Source organism: Aythya ferina (genome assembly GCF_964211825.1).
Source record: "Aythya ferina genome assembly, chromosome: 1".
NCBI lineage: Eukaryota > Metazoa > Chordata > Aves > Anseriformes > Anatidae > Aythya > Aythya ferina.
Window position 1 is genome coordinate 151,612,389 of NC_140296.1, and position 22,024 is coordinate 151,634,412.

The 22,024-nt window shown below is 52.5% G+C and overlaps 1 protein-coding gene across 2 annotated transcripts; it reads left to right on the forward strand.

Annotated features, from left to right (window-relative positions):
• The first annotated feature begins 30 nt into the window (after positions 1–30).
• TOM1 (target of myb1 membrane trafficking protein) lies at positions 31–20,945 on the forward strand. 2 transcript variants are annotated; one of them, XM_084532575.1, is made up of 16 exons: positions 31–129; positions 7,119–7,203; positions 8,877–8,955; positions 9,099–9,248; positions 9,360–9,494; positions 9,805–9,951; positions 10,978–11,094; positions 11,579–11,712; positions 12,376–12,409; positions 12,944–13,049; positions 14,058–14,178; positions 16,760–16,835; positions 17,279–17,341; positions 19,002–19,061; positions 19,409–19,445; positions 19,539–19,712. In XM_084532575.1, exons 1-16 carry the CDS (start codon positions 78–80, stop codon positions 19,685–19,687), a joined length of 1,545 nt encoding a protein of 514 aa, XP_084388701.1. In that variant the 5' UTR covers positions 31–77; the 3' UTR covers positions 19,688–19,712. The 2 variants fall into 2 exon arrangements, with proteins under 2 accessions (XP_084388701.1, XP_084388702.1); XM_084532576.1 differs by lacking the exon at positions 17,279–17,341 and having other exon boundaries at positions 19,539–20,945.
• Positions 20,946–22,024: the final 1,079 nt, after the last annotated feature.

The following is a 22,024-nucleotide window of genomic DNA, read 5'->3' on the forward strand; positions in this document are numbered from 1 at the left end:
GGGGGGGCGGCGTCACGGCGGGGCCCGGCCCGGCGCGGCGGTCACGTGAGCGCTGCAGTCAGCTGACCGCGGCGGCGATGGACTTTCTGCTGGGGAACCCCTTCAGCTCCCCCGTCGGGCAGCGCATCGGTGAGACCCGCGCCCCCCCCCCGCGCCGCGCCGCCCCGCGCGCGTCTCCCCCCCCCAACCTTCCGCCTCGCCGCCCACCCCCGGTCTGAAGCCCGCCCGCCCGCCGCAGGACCCCTCTTTCCACCGGGAAGCGGCTGCCCCCGCCCCCCCCCGCGCTGCCGGCCTATGGGAGGGGTGCTCGGCTCTGACTGGCAGGCGTTCTGAGCCAATGGGGAGCGCGCGGCCCGAGGAGGCGCTGGCGGCGGCCAATCGCGGCGCGCAGGGGTCTCGAGGTGGCGAAGCGAAGTTTCCGCGCTTAAAGGGGACGGGGGTCCGAGCCACGCCCCCCCCCGCGGTGCACAGCTCCGTGATTGGCTCGCGGCCATTCCCGCCTGCACCTCGCCGGGGGTCTTCGTTGGCAGGGGGGCTGCTGATTGGCTGGGCTCCAGCCGCAGCGGCCAATCAGCGCCTGGGCGGGAAGACCCCCCGTGCCCTGCCCGAGGGGGTGGCCATTACGTGGCTGGGGGCTGTGGAGGGCTTGGCGCGGCCATCTTGTGGCACGGCCGGTGGGCGCCGTGGGTCTCCCCACAGGGCGAGCCCCAAGGGAGGCCACCAGCCTTGAGCTTCCCACCACGAGGTCTGAGAGAAAGAATAAGGCCACAAACAGCCACGCTGGTCTGGAAACAGATGTGGTTCTAAAAATGCTTACAATAAAGAAGCCTCTCTTCCCGTGTTGTGTCATCCTAAGTGCCTCCAGGTTGTGCCCGCAGTGATGTTTTTGATACGGGATGTCTCCGTCCCATATAATGGCCGTTTGTGCGTTTATGCAAATGCCCGCTCTTGCTTTCCGTCCCTTGTGTAGACCTTTGTTCCATTCCGCCATGAAGCCCCTGATTCATCGCACTCACACGGGTGCTGTGCATGGGGCGGGTAGGGAGCAGCAAAGCAGCTGCTTTAGGAAACGCTTTTTTTTTTTAAGTGCTGCCTATTTCAGAGGCTCTCACTGACCAAACCGACACCAGGGAAGGTTTTCAGTAAGAAAAAGCTCTAAATGATCTGTAATGCCTGCCCAGATGACAGTCACACGTTTCATCACACTTTCCAAGGGAAGCCTTCTCCTGCCCTGTACAGAATGACTCTCTTTGATTCCTCCAGCCAGCGTATCAGATACGTTGTTATGTTTGGGTACAGCCAAACTGAAGTCATCTTTTGGTGTTACGGGTTACTACATGCCCTCCAGATCTTCTGATCGCTATAGTAGTCAGATTGTGAGTGGTTTCCTCACTAGGCTTTACTTCTCTTTAAGGGATTTTCAAGCAACAAACCGACAGCAAAGAAGAGGAAGAAAGTATTTCAAGAGTGTTGTCAAACAGGAGTTTGGAGTCCTCTGTATCAGAGGTGTGACAGTAGAGAAATCCTAATGACTGGCGTCGATTGGGGTTATTGGAGTCCAGTGGGGTGGAGGACTTGCAGCGTACGAGAAAGCAACTGGGGTGTGGAGGACTAAAAAGGGCTGATGGCTGTAAATATGAATGTTTTCTCCTTTTGAATATCGCCTAACATCCTGGGGATGTGGATAAATGCTATCTTCTCTATCTAATTTGAGACGTGAACATGACTTAATCAAGTTATTTAGTAGGTCTGTGGCAGCTGCATAGTGAACCCGTGAGTCTGAGCACCAAACCTACACAGTGCTGCTGCTGCAGGCTGTCTGCAGAAAGCTGATACGACATCATGGTAAATTACTTGGGCAAAGTCATATGTGTCTGACACAGCTTATAAAGTCTAAAACAGCGTTAGATGACGGCTATAGAATAAAAAATATAAATAAATAAAAATAAAAAACCCTCTGTGGCACATTGCAGTGATGTTTTCAAATTCCTTCATTAGAGAGAATGTAGGAAATCCCACTTATTTTGCTGTCAGGGAAATGGATATTCAAATAATCAAAATGGATACTCAGATAATCTCTGTGATTATGAGTCAGTTGCAGAGGAGTAAGTTTACACCTTCTTACTCCCAGTCTTGAGATATAGTCATGGAATTTGCCTTTGCCCTATTTTCAGGCCACAACGTCTCTTCCTAAGTAAGATGAATACAGACATTTAATTGAAATAAAATATTTCTGACCAATGGAGAAACTTCCAGAGTGCTGAAGCATTGTAGTTTGGATTTTACCCTTGAAAGGGTAACCCACTTGGCCTCTATCTAGGAGCTAAAAGAAAAATGGAAATGAGGTAAATGGAGCTAAATAAAAAATGGAAAATCTAATTTCAAGGAGGTGCTCTAGTAGTAACAAGGTGGAGTGAGAGAATGGAGAGGAAACCACCAGTGCTCTCTCCTGAACCCTGAAGCCTAGAATAGCTAGTAATTATAGCAGTACTGAAAGGGACAGAGAGAGGTTATTTTAGTGAGTGAAGCCAGGCAAGGGAGAGAAGTGAAGGTGTAATACAGAGATGGAGAGGAGTTTTTGCTCTTTGGGGAGTGGGTTAAGCATGAAAACCAGGGAAAGCTGAGACTGGAAAGAGGCAGCAGGTGAAAGCACATTGCCTGTGCTCATGGGTGAGGGAGAGGAGCAGATAAAACACTGTGCCAGAACAATCCCCACAGCCATTTGGGTCCCAGCTTGCGGATGTCCCTGCACCCTTCTGTGAGCAAGTTGTCTCCTGCGTCTTTGGAGAAATACAGCAGGGCTGAATGGTGGAATCCCAGCTGAGCTGGTGCTAAAGTTTCCTTGTGGAAAGTGAAAGCATGAGGCTTAGCAAGGCAACTGTGCTGGATGCCTATTTAGGCCAGGATGCTGAATTGGGCCAATTCATTGATACAGATTGAAGGGAGGTTGGGAGAAAGGACTGTTGCGTTACTTTCTGCTGAACCTATGCTGTCTTGTGCAATAAAATGTGGGTGCCCTCAAACACCTATTGAAATTGGTGAGAAAGTGCCTGATGCTTTGCCAAGGAATTTTAAGCCATTAGGACAGAGTGCTGAAGGCATCCTGGTTAAGGGCCTGACTTGGAGCAGGGCACTGGTCTCTGACAAGCTGCAGAGGAGCATGCCAGAGGATATGGCCTTAAGTTGCTCTAGGGGAAGTTTAGGTTGGATATTAGGAAAAATTTCTTCACCAAACGGGTTGTGAAGCATTGGAGCAGGCTGCCCAGGGAAGTGGTTGAGTCACCATCCCTGGAGGTCTTCAAAAATCATGTAGTTGTAGAGCTTAGGGACATGTCTTAATGGTGAACTTGGCAGTGCTAGGTTAATGTGTGGACTGGATGATCTCAGAGGTCTTTTCCAACCTAAATGATTCTGTGAAAGGTTTCTGAATGGTGCTTGGCTGGTTAGGGATGCTTCAGACCTTTGAAGGAGAGCAAGGGGAGGTGGAGCCGGCTTAGTATCTGTCCCGGGAATGGGTGGGATTGCCAGCCTGGCACTGGGCTCTCCCTGCCACGAGGGAAGAGGCAGGAGGCTTGTACAGGAACAAAGCCACGAACTTCATCCGTGGCACAAAGCAAGGTACAGCTCCGGTGTACCAGTTACGCCGAGTTCAGAATAGTTTCTTATCTCACGGCTCCAGATAGCTTTTATGACTTAATCACAGTCAGCAGGAGTGCATCAGATGCCGGGAAGAAAGAGCCATCGCTTTGCTTCGCTTTGACCCCGTACCACAGCCCTCAGCGGCTCGGGGTTGAGGCGAGCAATTAGCGAGGCAGCACGCTGCAAGCAGACAAACCCTGGTGCTGTCACACCCGGGAAGCCAGCCTGGCTGCCAAAACAACATGGCTTTGAGGCGGGCCCATGGAGGGCTTCTTGCACGCAGCGTGGTCCACAGCCAGCTGGTGTCGGGCTTTGAAGAAGACAACATTGATACACCGCCGATAACCTCCCTCACAGGCATACCCTGCAGCAGGTCGGGATCAGCTCGCCACACGCAGAAGCTGCCTGATAAGCCCTGCCAGGCAGTGCTGGGCGGGCAGCCATTCCCTGCCTCCTGTCCTCGCTGTTTTTAGGGACTTGTCGGCATCCCCGGGCTCAGATTTCCTGAGGGGCAGACGGCTCATGTGCAAATTACAGCTCGTGAAACAGGGCCCGCCGTCCTGATCCTTCATGTTGCTAATGAGTAGACTTTGTTTCCTTCCCTTCCGCAGGCTTTAGCAAAAGGGTAAAGTTCAGGATTTTCAGGGAAACCTCCAGCGTATACTAGGCTTGGGCAGCCTCTTAGTGCTTAGAAGTGAGGAGGATTTAGAGGGCATTAGCTCCAGCCCTCCCAAGGCCAGATAGGCCAGGCCTTAATCTCTGCTGGTAAATTCAAGTGCTTTGTCCTTGGAGATGTCGTGTGGTCGCGTTCCTGTTTTCCATATGCCCTCATTCTGCTCTTCCACCTCCGTATTTTCTGACTGCATTTAGGGCAGCTGCTCTCCTGCAGCTCTTTGCCGACCGCTGTCAGAAGGGAGGTGAGGGTGGCGGGATCACAGCACCGCTGTGGGGTGGCTGTGGGGCTGTGTGTCACCCCTGAGGAATCCCCACTTTCCCGTACAGGCCGGCCAGGTGAGGGAGCACACACGGTTTGTTTGCATTCCTTTCTGGAAAGCAAACCTGCTCCCCAGCCTTGGCAGGAGGAGCACATTTGGAAGGAAAAAGAGGGCAGGGGAGCGGGTTGCAGAGTAGCACCGAGCACAGGGAAGTGCGTTTGCAGTCTGTTCACACTCATGTAGGGCAAAAAAAAGAGGATGAGGGGGGTTGGGGAGGTTTTTGAACAGCAAAGATTTGAAGGTTAAATTCTGTTTTCATTTCGTCCCTGGTTTCTTCTGTAGCTTGGACCTTCCTTTAGGCTGGACCCAGTTCCCAAGTTTTGTTTTTTTCCTTCCGCGTGCAGTGTTTTTCTTCAGGAGTGTGAAGGATGGATGTGGAATTCCTTTCAGCAGAGCAAAACCAGGCGATTGATTTGCGAGTTTCACTGCCAGAGGCAACAAGCAGTTCACAGGAACTTTTGGGGAGGCTGGAGTTTAAACTGAGGTGCGTCCTGAGCGGGAGGTGCCCCTCAGCATGCCAGAGGAGAGCGATAGCAAAGTGTGGCTTTGAGACCTCATGCACCAAACCCATCGGAGTCCTGATCCCAGGTTTGCCCTGACAGAAAACACTTCCCCTGTGTTTTGTATGGTACACCAGACACACACAGCCGTAGTCCATGTAGACTGCCCTGCATATATTCTCCACCACATCACTCAGTGTGATGTTACCTCATGTGCTTCAATGAGGAAGCTTAGATCTGCAGAGGCCAGGATTTCTCCGTGGCACGCGTGACAGAAAGTTCATCTGAATGACCAAAGTGACACAAGTTCACCTGAATCGAGAGGCCTTCGGGCTGTTCTGATGGTAGGCAGACTTACAGAAAGGTAGAAAATTCTCCTTGCCACTCTCCTTGCCTTGTTTGCCCTCTTCCATCTGGTTGTGGCCACAGTGTAATCAACCTAATCACAGTCTAATCAGTAGGTTCTGCAGTCAACAGAAAAGGTGGCGTCTGCATTATGATAAGATCCATGCAGGGCGCTTCATGCTGTGGTGTGCAATCTGTGGGAAGGACACACGTACAAGAGAGGCTGTGTTGCAGGGAGCTGTGAGCAGCTTTCTGACTGATCCTCAGAAACATGACATCCCAAAACATGATGGATGTGCTTGCCATGTCAGGAATTAGAAATCTTTTTCCTATGTTCTGGTCCCCCCACCCCATTACCGCTGCATGAGTGGGCACTTCGTTTCAGTCCCACAGAGGGCTTGTTGGATATTTGGGTCAAAAGCAAGAAGAGGCAGCTCTGCAGAGGAGTCTCCCTCTGAAAGGCTAAAGGACCTGCAGCAGCAAGGGTCACCTCCAGATTGTGTGGGGACAGCAGTTTTGAAAAGGGAGGCACTTTAAGTGTCTCGCTGGGTCTCCTGAAGAGCACCTGGTAGGTGCTGAACTGGTCTGGCTTCTTTAGTTTGTCTTGCCCCACTGCTGCCAGGCATTTTATAGGATGGGAGAGCTTGGAAAGATGGCTCTCCCCCGCTGCTTGCCATGTGCTATATCTCAGTGTTTCCCTGTGGTTTGGAGAGTGCCTGGCCCTGCCCACCCCGCTGCCGGGCTCTCTTTGCCCCCAGCTGCCGGTGGTGTCCCTAAAGGCATCAGTCAGCCCGTGTGGCTGGGGCCGAGAGACGGCTGATTACAGGGTGGAGGCACTGGTGTTCTCTACTAATAGCTGCTTGTTGCCCAAGTCTCTGCCTTGAATAACATCAAGGCTGACTGAGGAATTCCTAATTAAAGGGGACACGGTCAAAGCTGAAACCATATTGCTTCGGCTTCAGCCTGCAGTCCTCTTCTGCTTGTATTCCCCAGAGGCCAGAAGTTCAGGGGAAAGAAGCAAATGTTAAAGACGGGAAGGTCCCATCTGGGTTGTTTATGTTTGCTTGTTTATTTTCGTAGAACCCATGTGAAAGCAAGGTGACCCGTGTGAAACGCCGTATCGATGTGGTGATAGGCGCTTTATGTGTGTAAGCAACGGGGCTGATTCATTGGTCTCATTAACTTGATGCAACCAAAAGCGACGCCGCTGACATTCGATCCGTGGCGGTGTGAGCAGGCCAAGCTCGTGGTTTCTTTTCCTGGCCGTGCAGCAGCAAAGCAAATAAGCCTCCATTTCTCCAGTCTGTGGAGCTGAAGTCATGCATTTTCTGCTCAGCCCCTCTCCCTTTGTGTGTACGCAGCAGGGATCGGGCGGTCCATGTCTGATAGCATGCGTGCTGTGGGCAAAGTTGAGCGAATGCCTGTCCCAACTGCAGCCAGCGATGTGCTTTGTGGTGGTGACACCTAGTGGGAAGCATTTGGTGGCTCGGACTTTGCTGCCTGATTCACCTGATTATATTTGGTGGTGGAAGGCAGGGAGAAGGAGGCCGGGCTCTGGGGTGCAGTGACAGCGGAACAGCAGCCGTGAGAGTCCCAGGGCCACTCTTAGCCTTGTCCTGTCTTGGTTTCTGTCTTCCAGAGAGAGCTACCGATGGGTCCCTGCGGAACGAGGACTGGGCTCTCAACATGGAGATCTGCGACATCATTAACGAGACTGAAGAAGGGTAAGGGAGCTGGCAAGGGTTCTCCTCCAGCAGCAGGTCCCAGCACACTCCCTGTAACACTACATCCCTAGGCTACAGTGGTGTAGGTAATAAGCCAGGCTGCCCAACACTCCCTTAGATGAGACTCTGCTGGGAGATCCAGAGACACAGCAAAGCTGTCAAGAGCAGCTGTTAGATGGCTCCCTGTAATCCTTGTGAGCACAGGGAGCCATTCAAACAGGCCTTCAGAGTCCCCAGAGAAACCTAGATCCAAGCCAGGCTGCCTCCCATCTCCCAAAGGCACATTTCCAATATTTTTACTCTGGTTTATTCCTCCTTCGTATCCCTCTCTGTCCTCTGGGAATGCAGAAATCTCCAGAGCAGTGACTGTGGAGAGAGGAAAATCTCAGGCTGCTATTCAGTCCCCTGACAGTGCGAGTCCTGCTGGGGTTATGTTCTCAGCTATTTCCATATACACTCACTCAGACACGCGCAAAACGGGTAGGAGAGCCTTTGTCTCCCTCTCCCTGGGGTGGGATGTTCAGAAATCTGCCAGCCATGTTAACTCTGCACCTGGGGATTTGCCAGTGAATTCAAGAGGGACCGCTCCCTCTCACACTGGAGATGTCAAGAACAGCATGTAGAAAAGAAGGTGATACATAGAGTAGATGATGTAGGTTTCGCTCCTGTCCCACCCCGCAGTGAAGCTGATAGAGGATTAGCTAGCCCAATTTTCTGCTTCACAGTTGTATGTTAACAAAGTCAAATGTCTCTAGTTACAGATCTATCGCCCCTCGTTTTCCAGTCCTGCTATCCCCATGGTGCAGATCTGCCTGTCTCTGCTAATAGTCCTGAGCTGTCACCACTTAGTATTTCAATTTTGGGTTGCTGCTAGCACAGCTGCACCCTCCTGGCATGGAGCTCTCTCCCATTCTCCTGCTAATGCCCATCCATTACAGCCTTACTGCCCCTTGATCCGATCCACTCCTGCCCTCCTTATTACCTCAGTGTTTCCATCTCACTCTTGCCCTGCAGCACTGCTGCTCTTCCAGCCCAGTCTCTCTTCCCGTGATCTGCTGGAGCACGTCAGTCCATTTGTGCCCTCTCACAGAACCACAGTGGGCTCAGACCACTCTGAGAGGGGTTAAGGAGGCCCTGCTATGCTGCTGCTCTCTTGTCTACCTGCAGTATATGCAAGATTTTGCCACTGCATCTCCCCTGCTTCCTTTCCTCCAGGGAAATTTTGTTTAACAAGCTTCTCTCTAAACATAACAGGGGTTGTTTCATCTCTCTCTCTCTCCTTCCTGTTTCTAACCCATGCCAAGATTTTGTGTTCCTTTCTTGGCATCTCTGCTCAGGGATTTTGCTCCATCCCCAAACAGCACATTTCTATTTTTGTATTTACTCTCCCCTCTGTTTTGTCTGTACACCTTGGATTGTTGCAGACAATAACACAAAAGCCTCCAGTTTCAGCAACAGCACTCACCAGGAGGACCCAGGTTCTGTTGCAGAACCAGAGGCAGAAGCTGCTTTACCAGTCTTTGCTTCAAGCCACTCTGAAAACGTGGTGGGGGAATGATCACCACTGAGTATGAGATTCTAGATGCCAGTGGCTGTTTTACTTCGATTCTTTCTCCCTAGGTGAGAAAGAATCAACCTTCTGATAATCTTTCTCCATCTGATTTCTCCTGCAGACCCAAAGATGCCTTCCGAGCCATAAAGAAGAGAATTGTAGGGAATAAGAATTTCCATGAAGTTATGCTGGCTTTGACGGTGAGTGATCAGGTCTTTCTTAGCTTTGTGATGTCCTGCTGTAAAGCTGAGTCCTTGACTGCAAAGACACGGGTACCCAAAGACAGCAAGGCCAACCCATGCAGGCAGAGAAAGCTGCAGCTAATGCTTCTTTGCCTTCAAAGGTCTTGGAGACGTGCGTCAAAAACTGTGGCCATCGCTTCCATGTCCTTGTGGCCAGCCAGGACTTTGTGGAAAGCGTCCTGGTGAGAACAATCCTGCCGAAGAACAATCCGCCTGCCATAGTGCACGACAAGGTGCTGACCCTCATCCAGGTGAGCCGAGAAGAGTGAGAGCATCTGCACCGGTTCAGAGAGAGTGTGTTTGCCTTTAGGTGTTTGTGCACTGTCAAATGACGATGGGCTGCGTTGTCTCCCTTTCCCCAGTCCTGGGCGGACGCTTTCCGCAGCTCTCCGGATTTGACTGGTGTCGTGGCTGTCTATGAAGACCTTAGGCGGAAAGGCCTGGAGTTCCCCATGACCGACCTGGACATGCTGTCACCCATCCACACACCGCGGAGGGTATGGGAGCATTGCTGAGGAGAAGGAAGCTGGGCTGATACTTTTCTGGAGCTATGAGGGGACTGCAGCAGCTTTAGGTCGCGTTTAGAGGAAATGAGGAGGGAGAAGCTGCAGGAAAGCCTCTTTGCAAGGCTGTGGTGGGCAAAGCGGCTACAGCTACAGGGCAGGATATGTGGGGGAGGTGAGGCAGAGAAGCTAGAAGAGCTGTTGAAAGCAGATGGTGTGCAGACATCAACGTTTCTTTCATAATTGCACTACCTGGGAATGTCTAACATCTTCTTTCTGCCACTTCTCCCACCTCTGTCCGCAGACTGTGTACAGCTCCAACTCCCAGTCCGGACAGAACTCACCTGTGGTCAACTCCCCGCAGCAGATCGAGTCCATCCTCCACCCTGTCACCCTGCCCGCTAGCAGAGAGACGTCCAGCGAGGCGCCCATCACACCCACACCAGAGCAGGTGAGTTGCACACAGACCCCGTGGTGCTGCTGACCGTGCCTCCACCCGGGGGCTGATTTCACCAATGCTCTTTTGGAACTGCTGCCCTGGTCCTTCCCCAGCCTCTGTCCTTAAGGAGTTGTTCTAAAACATCATCCCTCTAGGGCTCATCAGAGCTTCTTCGTGGTCATAGTGATGAGCTGGGGCACCACAATCACAGAGTGGTTTTACTTCCCTAAGACGGGGCTGCCAGCAGGCATAGGGAGGATCCTTTGGCTGCAGGGAAGAGGGGAACTGAGACACACAGGCTTCGAGCGAGGTCTTTGCAGAGCAGTGCAGCGCAGTGTAAGCTTGCTCAGTGTGTGCCTCCTTATCATCTTTGTTTATCTTGCCTCACTGCTGACTTTATGTAAATCAACTCTATCTGGTTTTGTGGCTTGCAAAGGCCAGGGCTTTCTCAGTTGTTTCCCCATCCTGTTTTCTTTTTCCTCGCCCTGTCTTCATATGACAGCAGGTTCAGCACTAATCCTCCAGCTGTTGGTAGCTCGCATCCCCGCACAGAACAGAAGCTAGAGACTGCTCTCGAGGGGCTCATTAGTAGCCTCTGAAACCAGAGAGAAAGAGCTTCAACTGCACACTTAGCCCAGGCTCACCTTTTGGATGGGAATTCATTTCTTCCCCTCTTCCGCTGCTTCAGAAATGAAATGATTGGAGTGGCTGCCACACAGGAGCCGCTGGCAGGGGAAAGACTGAATCATAACAGCATCCTGTGCTGGCTGTTGAAATTCAAGGTTAGGCGTAGTGGCAAAGGTCCCCGGTGAGAGCCTGGCATCTTTTAGCAGCAAATGAATTTGATGGTGAGTAATGGGGCTTCCTTCGGCTGGGAGCTCCCAGGAGCCAAACTAAGCAGTGACAAATGAGTTCTCCAGTGGCCGTTCCCTTTGGCTCTGTGAACACGCACACGCTGTGTGCTGCCATTCAGAGCTACCTTATCTATCCCCCTAGCCTTTTAGGCTGAGCAGTTAACGCTTCCCCTCCCTTCTGCAGGTCGGGAAGCTGCGCAGCGAGCTGGAAGTGGTGAACGGGAACGTGAAGGTCATGTCGGAGATGCTGACAGAGTTGGTGCCATCCCAGGCTGAGAATTCTGACCTGGAGCTGCTGCAGGTAAGGAACAGAAGGCAGTGCTGCTGGGCAGAGGGCTGGCACGTGGAGCTCAATTTAGGAGTGACTGGAGGGGCTGAGGAATTACTCGTGACAGGCATGGGGAGCAACCGAAGTGGACAGTTTAGTGTGGGGCTCATCGGGGTGTGATGGGATAAGGGAGTCACAGGGGAGGTGGAGTTTAAATGGCCAAGGGAAGTTGCACTGTTGAGCTTGGAGTTGTCCCACATAAGGACCTGTAATCCCTGAGGGCCTATTTTTCTAAATGATGTGTTAAACAAGAGGCATGCAATTGTGAGGAGAGAGCAGACCAGTAACTGTAAAGCTCATATTCAGTTTAAATCTCATATCAGTATCTGTTCCCTCTCTACGCTTGCTGATAGGCTCCAGCAGGCTCTGGGGTCTGTCTGTCCCAGTCACACTTCCAAATCCGCGAGTGCTCAGCCTCAGTTTGACCTTTGTGGTAACTTTGCCTTGCTGTGAGCAGGAGCTGAATCGTACGTGCAGAGCCATGCAGCAGCGTGTGCTGGAACTGATTCCCCGCGTCCTCCATGAGCAGCTCACCGAGGAGCTACTCCTCATCAACGACAACCTCAACAATGTGTTTCTACGCCATGAAAGGTACCCATCTCCCTTCTCTGCCCTGGTCTTCCACAAGAGTTGCCTGCCTTCTGATAGCCTTTTATTCCACCCTTTTGATCTGCCCATGGATGTAATGCTTAAGGTGTCAGCCTGTACCACCCATCTTTGAAAAAAGAGCCAATTCATACTTCTTCCTGACTTATTCCTGCCCCTTCTGAGACACTGTGTTGTTGATGGTATGTAAACCCAACCCAGAAGAAGGAGGAAACTGCATGGAAAGAGATGGCTTTCTAGCTCTGAGGCAGGCAGACACAGAAAGGACTTGCCCAGGTGGAATTTGCACCCTTTTTTGTCCTCCATTTCACCAAACTTATCTCTTCTGCTGGGGTAAAATCTGGAGAATTTGGTCCCTTTTGTCTGTGTGAAGGAGAGCTAGGTTTGAACCATTTTGATTAGAATTAGCTTTGGAGTATCACAGGAAGCTTCCTCACACCACACCTTTGGAGACGTGAACTCTGTGGGCTCCGTTGTGGTGTCTTCTGTCCAGGGGGGAGAACTGAGCCCTGAACCATGCTCCCCCTTTCCAAGTATGTAGGAAGGTGCAAACTATGCCAGGCCTTACTGAGAAATCTGTTGGGTTGAGGGTGAACAAGCACACACTCTTGTAATTCATCCTGTCACACCCTGTTATTTTTCTTCCAGGTTTGAGCGTCTTCGGACTGGACAGCCTGTTAAGGTAACTGAGTTTTTGCCTTCAGTACAGCTCAGTTTGCATCCTGCAGCACCTGCTGTGTCCTGCTGAGTTGGAAAGGGATCCAGTCTGCCCCACTTGAAAGCTGCAGGCTTTGTTCTTCCTGCTCAGCTGCACCAGACCACGCTGGTGTGCAGGACAGTCCAGTTCCCAGTGCTAGCCTCTCCCTCCCTGGCAGTGGGCCCCTTCCCCTCACCCAAACAATAAGGACAGACCGGTTGTAGATGTGTTTTCTGGCTGCTGAGCATGGAGAGGACCAGTTCCCAAATGAACCTCGCTGTGTCAGCACTGCCCTGTTGTCTGAGCAGCACCCAACCTACAGACATCCAATTCTGCCCTGGGACACTATTCCCAGCCAGTTCTCCCATCACTGCCCCCGTTCTTCCAAGGAGAGGTTTATCCAGCTGGTATCTTTTGATGGGCTACAGAAGGACTTTCCAGTGTTAAAGAACTAGAACTAGGGGGTCAAGGTGTCCAAACCTCACAAAGTCTTCACTATCTTCCATTTTTTCTCCAAAGGCACCAACCGAGGCCCAGAACAGCTTGATTGACCTGGGACCCAGTGCTCCTGCGGCGAAACAACCTGAAGTCACCAACAACCTTTCCTCCCAGCTGGCTGGAATGAGTGAGTTGCCATGTAGTACTCCCCTCAGTCTTTCTCCTGAGAACCCTTTAATACCCTTGAATCACCTTCTAAAATAATTTAGCTACGTTTATAAAGTAACCTAGAGAAATAGGGTATATTGTCAACTAATAAACTCATGAAGAAACCTGTGTATGTGCCAAGGGACACAAGCATGTCTCAGCATCCACAGCCTCAGGTTGTGCACGAGGTGGTCATGGCTTAAGGAGGACCTCAGCATTAGGCTGTGGCTGAGGTCTGGGCTTTCCAGGAGGGAAAAGAAAAAAGATGCTCCCCCTCCTATCCCTAGCAGCAGTACAGTTGCCTCTTGCTGTGTGGTGTCTGGGAGGAAAAAAGCTGCTGAGCTGTACTGCAAAGGCAGCCGTGAGCATCTTGGGCTCAGGACCCAGGTCTTGACAGGTTGTCAGAAAGCCTAAAGAGTCCTGATGGTCTTCAGGACATACCAACAGCCCACATAGTGGTGCCTGAAGCTCTCTCACTGGCTGTGAGCACATTCAGTAGAGCTTGGGTGCAGCTACAGAAAATCAGGAGGACTGTATTGACAAACAAGCCAGTGGAGATATTTCTCAAGCCAGGGTTTTTCAGGTGACACTTAAGTAATAGAAATCCACTTGTCTGTCTCAGAGTCTCAGAAGTGCTTGCCCAGAAGCACAGGTTATTCTCTTCCACAGGTTATGGAGCAATTCCCAGTGTTGTCTTAAATGGTAAGGAACATCTGGCCTTCAGAATCAGTGCAGTAAATCGATGCCGTTGTTGCCAGACTGAGCTAAAAATATCCTGCAGAGCAGGTGAAGAAGAAACTGAGTCTGGCACTTCACTCACAACACCGAACGCGTGCATACGCTGTTCTGCTGCTGAGGGGCAGGGTTGATGAGTGGGCCTAGAGCTGTTCAGCCTGTTCTGATGCTGACTTTCCACTTAGTACTCCAAGCACACGGCCCTCCATTCACTGCTCTGTCCTGCCTGCTCACCCTCCTCTGTCTCCCGCAGACCTGGGCTCAAGCAGCGTGAGTGCAGGGCTGCAGTCCCTCAACACCTCCGGCAAGCTGGAAGAAGAGTTCGACATGTTTGCCATGACCCGGGGCAGCTCGCTGGCTGAGCAGCGCAGAGAGTGAGTGTAGCACCTCTTCTGTTCTTGCCTTCTTGTAAGTGGGGAGCGTGCGGGGAAACGGGGGCTGTGAATTCAGCAAGCAGCAGTTCCTAGGGGGCAGTCGGATGTGACAGAACCGTGCTCTTCCCATGCAGTGTTTGTAGGATGACCTCAGTAGTTCCCCTGCTAACATCGTCTCCCCCTCACAGTGTCTTGGGCACATGGAAAAGGAAGTGGTCTGTGTTTGTGCGTGTCCCTCACTGCTAAACAGAGGGGCTGCGTGTGCTGGGATGCTCAGTGTTGGGAGGTGAAGGTGTGGAGTGGGACTGGCTGAGTTTCCTTCTCTGTCTGTGAACTCAGGAGTTGCTCCGTGCCCTGACTGGGGAGATGTTGAACTCGGTTGTCACTGAATAACAATGGAGCCTGATGGGCTGACTGTTGAACTGGAGTGCAGGAAATACACAATCCACTGTGGCTTGCAAGACAGGGCACTGCTCTGTGCCTCAGTTTCCCTGTTGGTAAATGAGACTGATGTTTGAGACTTCCTTACGGAAAGCAGCAAGAGTTGGGTGTTGTCCCATCTGGACTGAAGAGGGCTTTTCTCTTCTGCAAAGAGTGGATTCCTGAGTCCTTATTCTGGGAGGAGCCAACAAGAGCTGTGCTGACTGGATCCTTTTGGCTCACTGAATCTCTTTCACCTGTCAGAATCACCCCCTGTTCTCCACAGGTTACCAAGCAGCAGAGTCCACAGGCACAGGGCTCCCTCCAGCCCTCCAAGGCTTGTGCTCTTGATCTCCACCCCTGGAGTGCCTTCCTCTGCAGTTGTACAGTGGCAAGTTCAGACCTCATCAGGATGCCTCCTTTCATTCCCTTGTCTCAGATTGCTTCTAGCAGCCCACGGGCAGCACACAACTTGATTTATTCCTGGTCATCGTGTCCAAACACTGAGCTCCTCCTGCTCTGCCTCCACAAGCCGGGCTGGCCTTGCTCCTCCCTCACCACACTGCTGGGCTAGGAGCACGTCAGCCTGTTGGGAAGCCGTGCTTAGACACCCAGACAGCTGGTTTGGGCTCAGCCTGTTTGCTGAACACGAATCCCACCACTCTTAGCCCTAAACCACTTCACTCAGGGCTGGGAACCCCTGGGTAGATGGCTACATGCAGGGAGCTCCCAGCACACGGTGGGTGTGCTGCCTCGGGGTAGAGGCAGTCCAGGGCAAAACACAGGTGCCAACAGCCTCCAGTTTGGGGCTGAAATCTGAGCTTCTGGTATGTGCTCGGTGCTGGTGGCCGAGGGAGAGCTGGGCAGGGGTGGAATCGTATCCTCCCCGGCATGGTGCAATCCTTAACACACTGAGACTTGTGATCTTTGCTGTAATGAGGCGTCTTCTATTTATGCCTCTCTGCCTTCCATCTGCCCACATTTGCACCCCTGCCAGGTAGCCTCTGCTCTCACTGGCTCGGGTTTCCCATTTCACTCACCAGCCCCTGCTGTCAGTGTCCCCCTCCCTCTGAACCGACCCGTTTCCCTGCTGCTCCCGGACAAGACGTTCTTGCAGCTGGGGTGTGTTCCTGACTCCCCATGCTTCATGAGCATCTCTGCGAAGCAGTGCTTGAAACACCTCAAGCCTTTCCTGCCGTTCTTTCTCATCAGTGGCATGATAGCAGCGCTGTACTTCATCCTTGATGCCATCGTCCACAGCGGCCCCTTCACAGATGAGCACTTTTTCGAGAAGTTTGAGCGTCGCTGGCCCAAGCCCCTGGCCCTCAACAAGAACGGATCCACGTGATGGGCTGCTACGGCTGCAAGGAGGGGCCTGGGAGCAGCTGGAGGGGAGACCTGTGGAGAGCTTCTGGGACAGGCTTCGTGCTCCCAGCATGGAAGGACTGTTTTTTCCAGCCTGCGTGGATCAGATGGTGACGTGTGGCGTTAGTGTGTGCGGTAGCTGCGTAGCGGGGACACAGAAATGGAATAAGGGAGATGAGGGGTGGGACGTGTCTCTGTGTGGAAAGAAGTTGCTGTAATGAGGTGTTTGAAGACCCTGAAGCAACGCCAGGCTATTCTAATCATCCAGCCTAACCTCCTATGTGGCATACATCTGCGAGACTTTGCCACCACCAGTTCTTGAGTGGTCTTGGTTAAAGTTGTGGTTCTCAGCTGTGCCTGTGAAGGTATACGGGTACACAGGGGCTTCAGTGCTCAAATCCTTCCTGTAGCACTCTGCTGGTCAGTCTGTGTTAGTTATCTCTGTCGTCAACCCCAGAGAAGATGAGTGCCATGTTCGATGCACCTAGCTCTGTACGATTGTGTTTTAGTCTGTTGGATGGTTGTTTTCGGACGATGCCTTGTCATCCTCTTGTCGTGTGCCTCGGCTGTCCTCTGGTTTCCCACAGTGATGTTGCAGTGAGCAGTTTATTTTGCTTTGTGTGGGCTGCATTCATCTTTAGTAGGGTTTTTGCCTACCTTTCTAGAAGCTCTTGGTAGCAGAGCGACAAGAGATGAAATGTTCTGTAGTCAGCAACCCTGAGTATATATTTAGGAGTTCCTGCTCTCCACTCTCGGGCTTTTTATTCACCTGTCTGTCATCTAACTGTGCTTTTAGGGTAAAGTACGAAGATCCCCAAGCCTCCAAAGGACTCGCTGGTGCCCTGGATGCCCGACAGCAGAACACGGGAGCGGTAAGTGGCCACAGAGCCTTTAGTACATCCTCAGGAGTGGTTGTGTCCTCCTTGCTCACCAGCGCAATAAATGTGCAGTCGGTTTGGAAAAAAAAACAAGCATTTAACATGACTGATGATAACTCCTTGTCTCCACCAACCTGCATTCACTCCCTGGGCTCTCTACCTCATGTTTTAAACCTCAGAGGTGGGGAACTGTGGAGAGTCTGGACTTGCCTCAGTTGGTAACAGGATAGCCTCCTTACATCTGCAAGGAAATTTCCACTTGGAAATAGGTTTTATTCTACTTCAGCGGGTTTCCAAGTCTGTTTGCCTCCTCTCTGCAGTCAGAGAAGTGGGCCACCATTAACAGCGTGTTCTTTCCCCCCCCCCTAAACCCACTGCCTCCCCTCTCCCCCACCCTCTGCAAGAGCAGTGTTCAGTGCAGACTCTCTCTCGACCAGGGGGAGTTTGGTGCCTCCAGTGATGGAGCCCAGCTGACTAACTGGATGGTGCGGCAAGGAATGGTGAGACTGTGGGGCGCCAGCAGGGAGAAAGGAGGCTGGGGCTGCTGAACTAGACAGAGGTGCCACTGGCACGGCACATGAGGATGCACAGCAGACATCAGGAGACTGCAAAGTGACATGGCACAGCCCTGCCCTGGAGACCAGGGTCGGGAAGGAAGCAGGCAGAGTGTCAGTCTTCCCTCAAGCATACGTAATTGTAGGGAAAAGTCCCGGCAGCCTGGAGGCCCAAAGAGCATGTGCTGTGCTGCTCTGTGAGCTAAAGGATGCCCTGTTACGGGCCGGGTGTCCCAGGAGCAAGGGCACTAATCAAGAGTAATATGGGGAAGGCTGCTGCTGTTCATTCCCTCTGCAGCCTCTCCTGCCCACTTAGAATAAAACTTATTTTGGCTTTTATCCTGCTGGAGGACTTCTCTTGTAGCTAAAGAGCTCAAGCCTCCAAGCTGTTGAATTTTGTCTGTCGGCAGCAGGAATTCCTGCACTGCACCACCTCAGGCATGCTGAGGTTTTGACACACCCAGGTCTGAAGTCTGTGAGCCTGCCTTCCTGAAATGGGCACTGCCTAGACTGATGTCTGCTCTTGGAAGTTTCCCCACAAGCTGTCCAGCTGGCTTGAATGCACTTCTACTCCAAAGAGTTCCTCTTTGGGTAGACAGAGCCACTTTGCTTTGAAACTTCCTCGAGATTACACATCCTCTTCCATCCCTGCTCACCCCTCTGCCAGCTGTGGTAACTATCTGAACTTGCTACCTGGTTTGGGGAAGTCTGCCTGTCGTTGGTGAGAAGGGGTTGCTCTTCTTCTTGGCCTCGCTATCTTCTGAGAGAGCTGTAGATACTATATAGACTAAGAAAAAAAGCTCCTACAGATACCCTCTGGCATTTCTGCTTGTAAAACCTCTAGCAAGGGCTCAGCTTTGCTCAGCTTTGTTCAGGAGCTTGTGACTGGAGGAAAGGATCTGGGGTTTTGATTTGGTCTTGGTTTCCTTCAAGGATATCTCTGTCCATTAGAAAGTTGTCTCTGCTGCTTAAATTGCGCATGGATATAAAGTCTTCTGTGCTAGCTTCTTCCCTACTGGAAGTCAAGCTTACTTTAATTGCAGAGGGCGTTGTCTTTGATGGATCCATTTCTATAGTTTGGTGTGATGTCAGATTCTGCTGTGCTTCATGATCTTGCCAGGGAATCACTTCTTGGCAGGTGTATTTTCCCCTCAGCGTGGTACCAATCCTGGCACATTCATTATCTTCAGCACCACAGACTTTGACATCAGACCATCACTGCTCTGTGGAAGGGAGGTGATGTGGAGAAAAGCATCTCCTCTGGCTGCCTAAAACAAGCAGCCAGCTTCCACCTAGTGGGTCCTTACCGGAATGGAAAGCCTCATCCTGTACTAAACCCCAAAGCCAACTACCAAACCCCAGATGCTTTTAATGGCACACATCCTAGAAGCTACGCGTGCCTGGGTGTGGATGGGGCAGAGGAAGCAGGTGAGCCGTTGGTAGCTGGGAGAGCTTTGCATTTGCAAGTCGCCTTTGGAAAGGCCTGAACTGACGGAACGGTGGGGCAAGAGGGTTAGATTTTGATTTGGGCTTCCCTTTTGCAGAGTGGGTTTTAAGAACACCCTCTCTTCTCTTGGCCTCATTCCTCTTTTCCCTTCTGTCCCAGGTGCCGGTTCCCCAAGCCAATTTCATGGAAGACATCGAAAAGTGGCTCTCCACTGACGTGGTAAGCGAGGGGCTGCTGTCCTGGAGGCAGCAGTCCTGTCAGAGCTGTCTGTGGGGCTGGATCTTAGGCAGTGCTCAAGGGCACCAGCACTGCTGCATGTGTGGCACAGGCTGCTTGGAGGGAGCAGGGGAGGAAAAGGCGAGGACACACGGCCTGGGGTATTGTAACAGTATAAAAAGCCTTTTGGGAGGCACAGCTAATGAGCTGGGGCTCGGGGCCACTTAAACACGTCTGTACTGCTGAAGAGGGGAAGCACTGTCTTATTTCCCTCCATGCAGATAGAGAATCACACCTGTGGAGGTACCTTTGCCTGCCTTGCCTCTAACCATGCCCTTCTCCTTCCCTAGGGGGAGTCCGAGGATGCAAAAGGTGTCACCAGTGAAGGTAAGAGTCACCAGCCAACCCCCTTCTCCAGCTGGCAGCACTTGGGCTTTTCCACAAGCCTCTCTCCTTGCTGATGCTCTGCTCTTGTCCCAGAGTTTGACAAGTTCCTGGAAGAGCGAGCAAAAGTTGCGGACCGGCTCCCCACTTTGTCCAGCTCTTCGGCAGGCACGTCCGTCTCCCCTCCTGCTGCCAGCCATCATCGGAAGCAAGCGAAGGAAGATGACGCTATGTTTGCCTTGTGAATGCTACTGACTGGTGTGCTGTGGAGCAAGAGGCTGTGTGTGCTGTTTCGCTCGCCTCCGACCAGGGGCCAGCAGGGGAAGGACTCTGTCCCCTTCCTCCACTCTCTTCCTGTTTTCTTTTTTTTTTTTTTTTTTTTTTTGAGTTGTTTTTATCTTAAAGCTGCTTTCAGATTCCAGATAACCATTGTTGTGTTTAGGGACGTCGCACAATAGGCTTGTGAAGGGGCTTTTCAAAGCTGCTCGAGAACGTGGAAGGTGTGGGCTTTGGTTTTGGTACGAGGTGGGCAAAGCGGAAGCAGCTCCCCACCCTCCTCTCCAGGGAGGCAGTCAGAGATCTTGCCCAGGAAACAGGAGAGGCTGCAGCCTGCTGCTGAAATCGTGCCTGCTTCTTTCCTAGCCTCCCAACAGAGCGGGTCCCCGGCCCGCTGCCTGCCGCTGTTAGACTGGAAAGCAGCAAGGGCGTGCGACGTTACAGGTGGCAGAGCAAAAACACTAATGGTAGCGGGGCCCTCTTGCTCTAGCCTCTCTTGCACAAGTGCTTGTGGTATGCAACACCTCCCCACTCACAACCCTTCCTCTTCTCCCCCGTCAGTTTATCCAGAGCCCGACCCAAGCCCCCACGTTTCCGTTCCACAGCAGCCAGCCCCCAAAGCCCTTGGCTGCACGCAGGGCTCGAGCTGTGAGTGGTGCCCAGCCTGCGGGCCGAAAGGGCTGCCTGCCCTGGGGTGGGGTGTTCCTTCAGCAAACTCTGCAGTTAATTTAATTCCCCTCTTCTCATCCTTTCCTCCCCTCTTTCCCTGATACCATCCCGCCTCCCTCTTGCTGCTTCCGCTGATGCCTTCCACCGTGTCCTGCTGTGGTGTGGGGAGGATCCCGGCGCCTCTGAGCAGCCAGCGCTAGCGGCTCCCCGTGTGCTGGGGGCAGAGAGCTGTGCTCCCTAAAGCTGGAGGCTTTAGGCACTGTTACACCGGGGAGAATGTGCCGTTGCTGGGGTAGCTTGTTCAGCTGGTGAGCGCAGAGGTGAAGCAAGACTCATCCGACACCAAAAAGCAGCTTTGCAGCAGCCGGGAGCTCCTTTGCACATGGGGAGCAAAACCCTCCCGAAAAAAAAACCGCACACACGCTGCCTAATCCTACGGGGCGGCCAGGGAGGAGGGTGCCGAGCCTGGGGCTCCTGCTCGTGGGATTTCTTGTCGAATGTGGGAGAGTTGCCTTTTTTATTGCACATTAAAGGAGCAAACTCTTGACCCTGAAGAAATGCGTGTGCTGTCTTTGCCGGCGTGGGGAGGGGAAGACCCTGGGCGGCCACATTTGCTCTCTGCAGGAAGATGAGAGCATGGCGGTGCTGGGAGGAGGCACAGCATGGGGGCTGAGCGAAGGCAGGTGGGAGCTGTTTCAGCGTGGTTTCCTGGGAAGGTGGCTCCAGCCCATCTCGAAATAGCAAGAGGGCGAGCCACCTCCTCTGCTCTTCCCCCTCTGCCTTGTGACCAGGCCCAAATCACACCTCACACTCCATAAATCACTCAAAGACGTGCAAGAAACAGTTGCTGCGAAAGGGCTCCCTGCTGTCCTCAGCTGTCCCTGTGCCACCTCCTGGTGTCCGATGGGGTGGCAGCTTGGAAAAACAAATCACCCCTTCCAGCTCCCACGCGCACCCACGTAGACCTCAATCACGCAGCCCTGCCTCTGGCTTTTCCTGTTGTCCTTGCAGCAAGCCCAGAGCCAAGCTCAGCTGCACGTGGAAGATCACCTCATGATCCCCGGGATCCACCTCGCTGCCCCTGGCATGCCCTGAGCCCACCCCAGGGTGAGGATCCATCACCCTCACCCTGTTTTCTCCCTCCGGAGCGCGGGGGAATGGGCTCACTGCTATTTCTGTCGGGGGCGGACAGGTGGGAGTGTGGCTTGGTGGCTGCCAAGCTGACTCGGTTTGACGTGACAGTGGCCAACAGGTGAAAATTCGGAGTGTCGCTTGTGGCCAGCGTGCCTCCTCCCCACCTCCTCCCCGCTGAGGCAAAGACTTGTCCCAGAGGGTATCCGTGGCTTTTCTTCAACAGCCGAATAACAAGAAAAACGGGGGGGAGAGGAGGGAAATCTTTCCGTGCCCACATTAATATTCCCATACTTGTTACAGATTATACCAGTAGCACCTTAAATATTTCTGCGAGGTTTTCTTTTGAGGAGAAACTTGAAGAAACACCTGTCGGGTACACATACAGATCCCGCGTTTTGCACTGGCAAAGACCACTTTATGCAAAACTAAACTGACAGCACCATAAAGAATTCTTTGAAATACGTTTCCCCTTTCCTAAACTCTTTCCTAACGTTGCTGTTCTT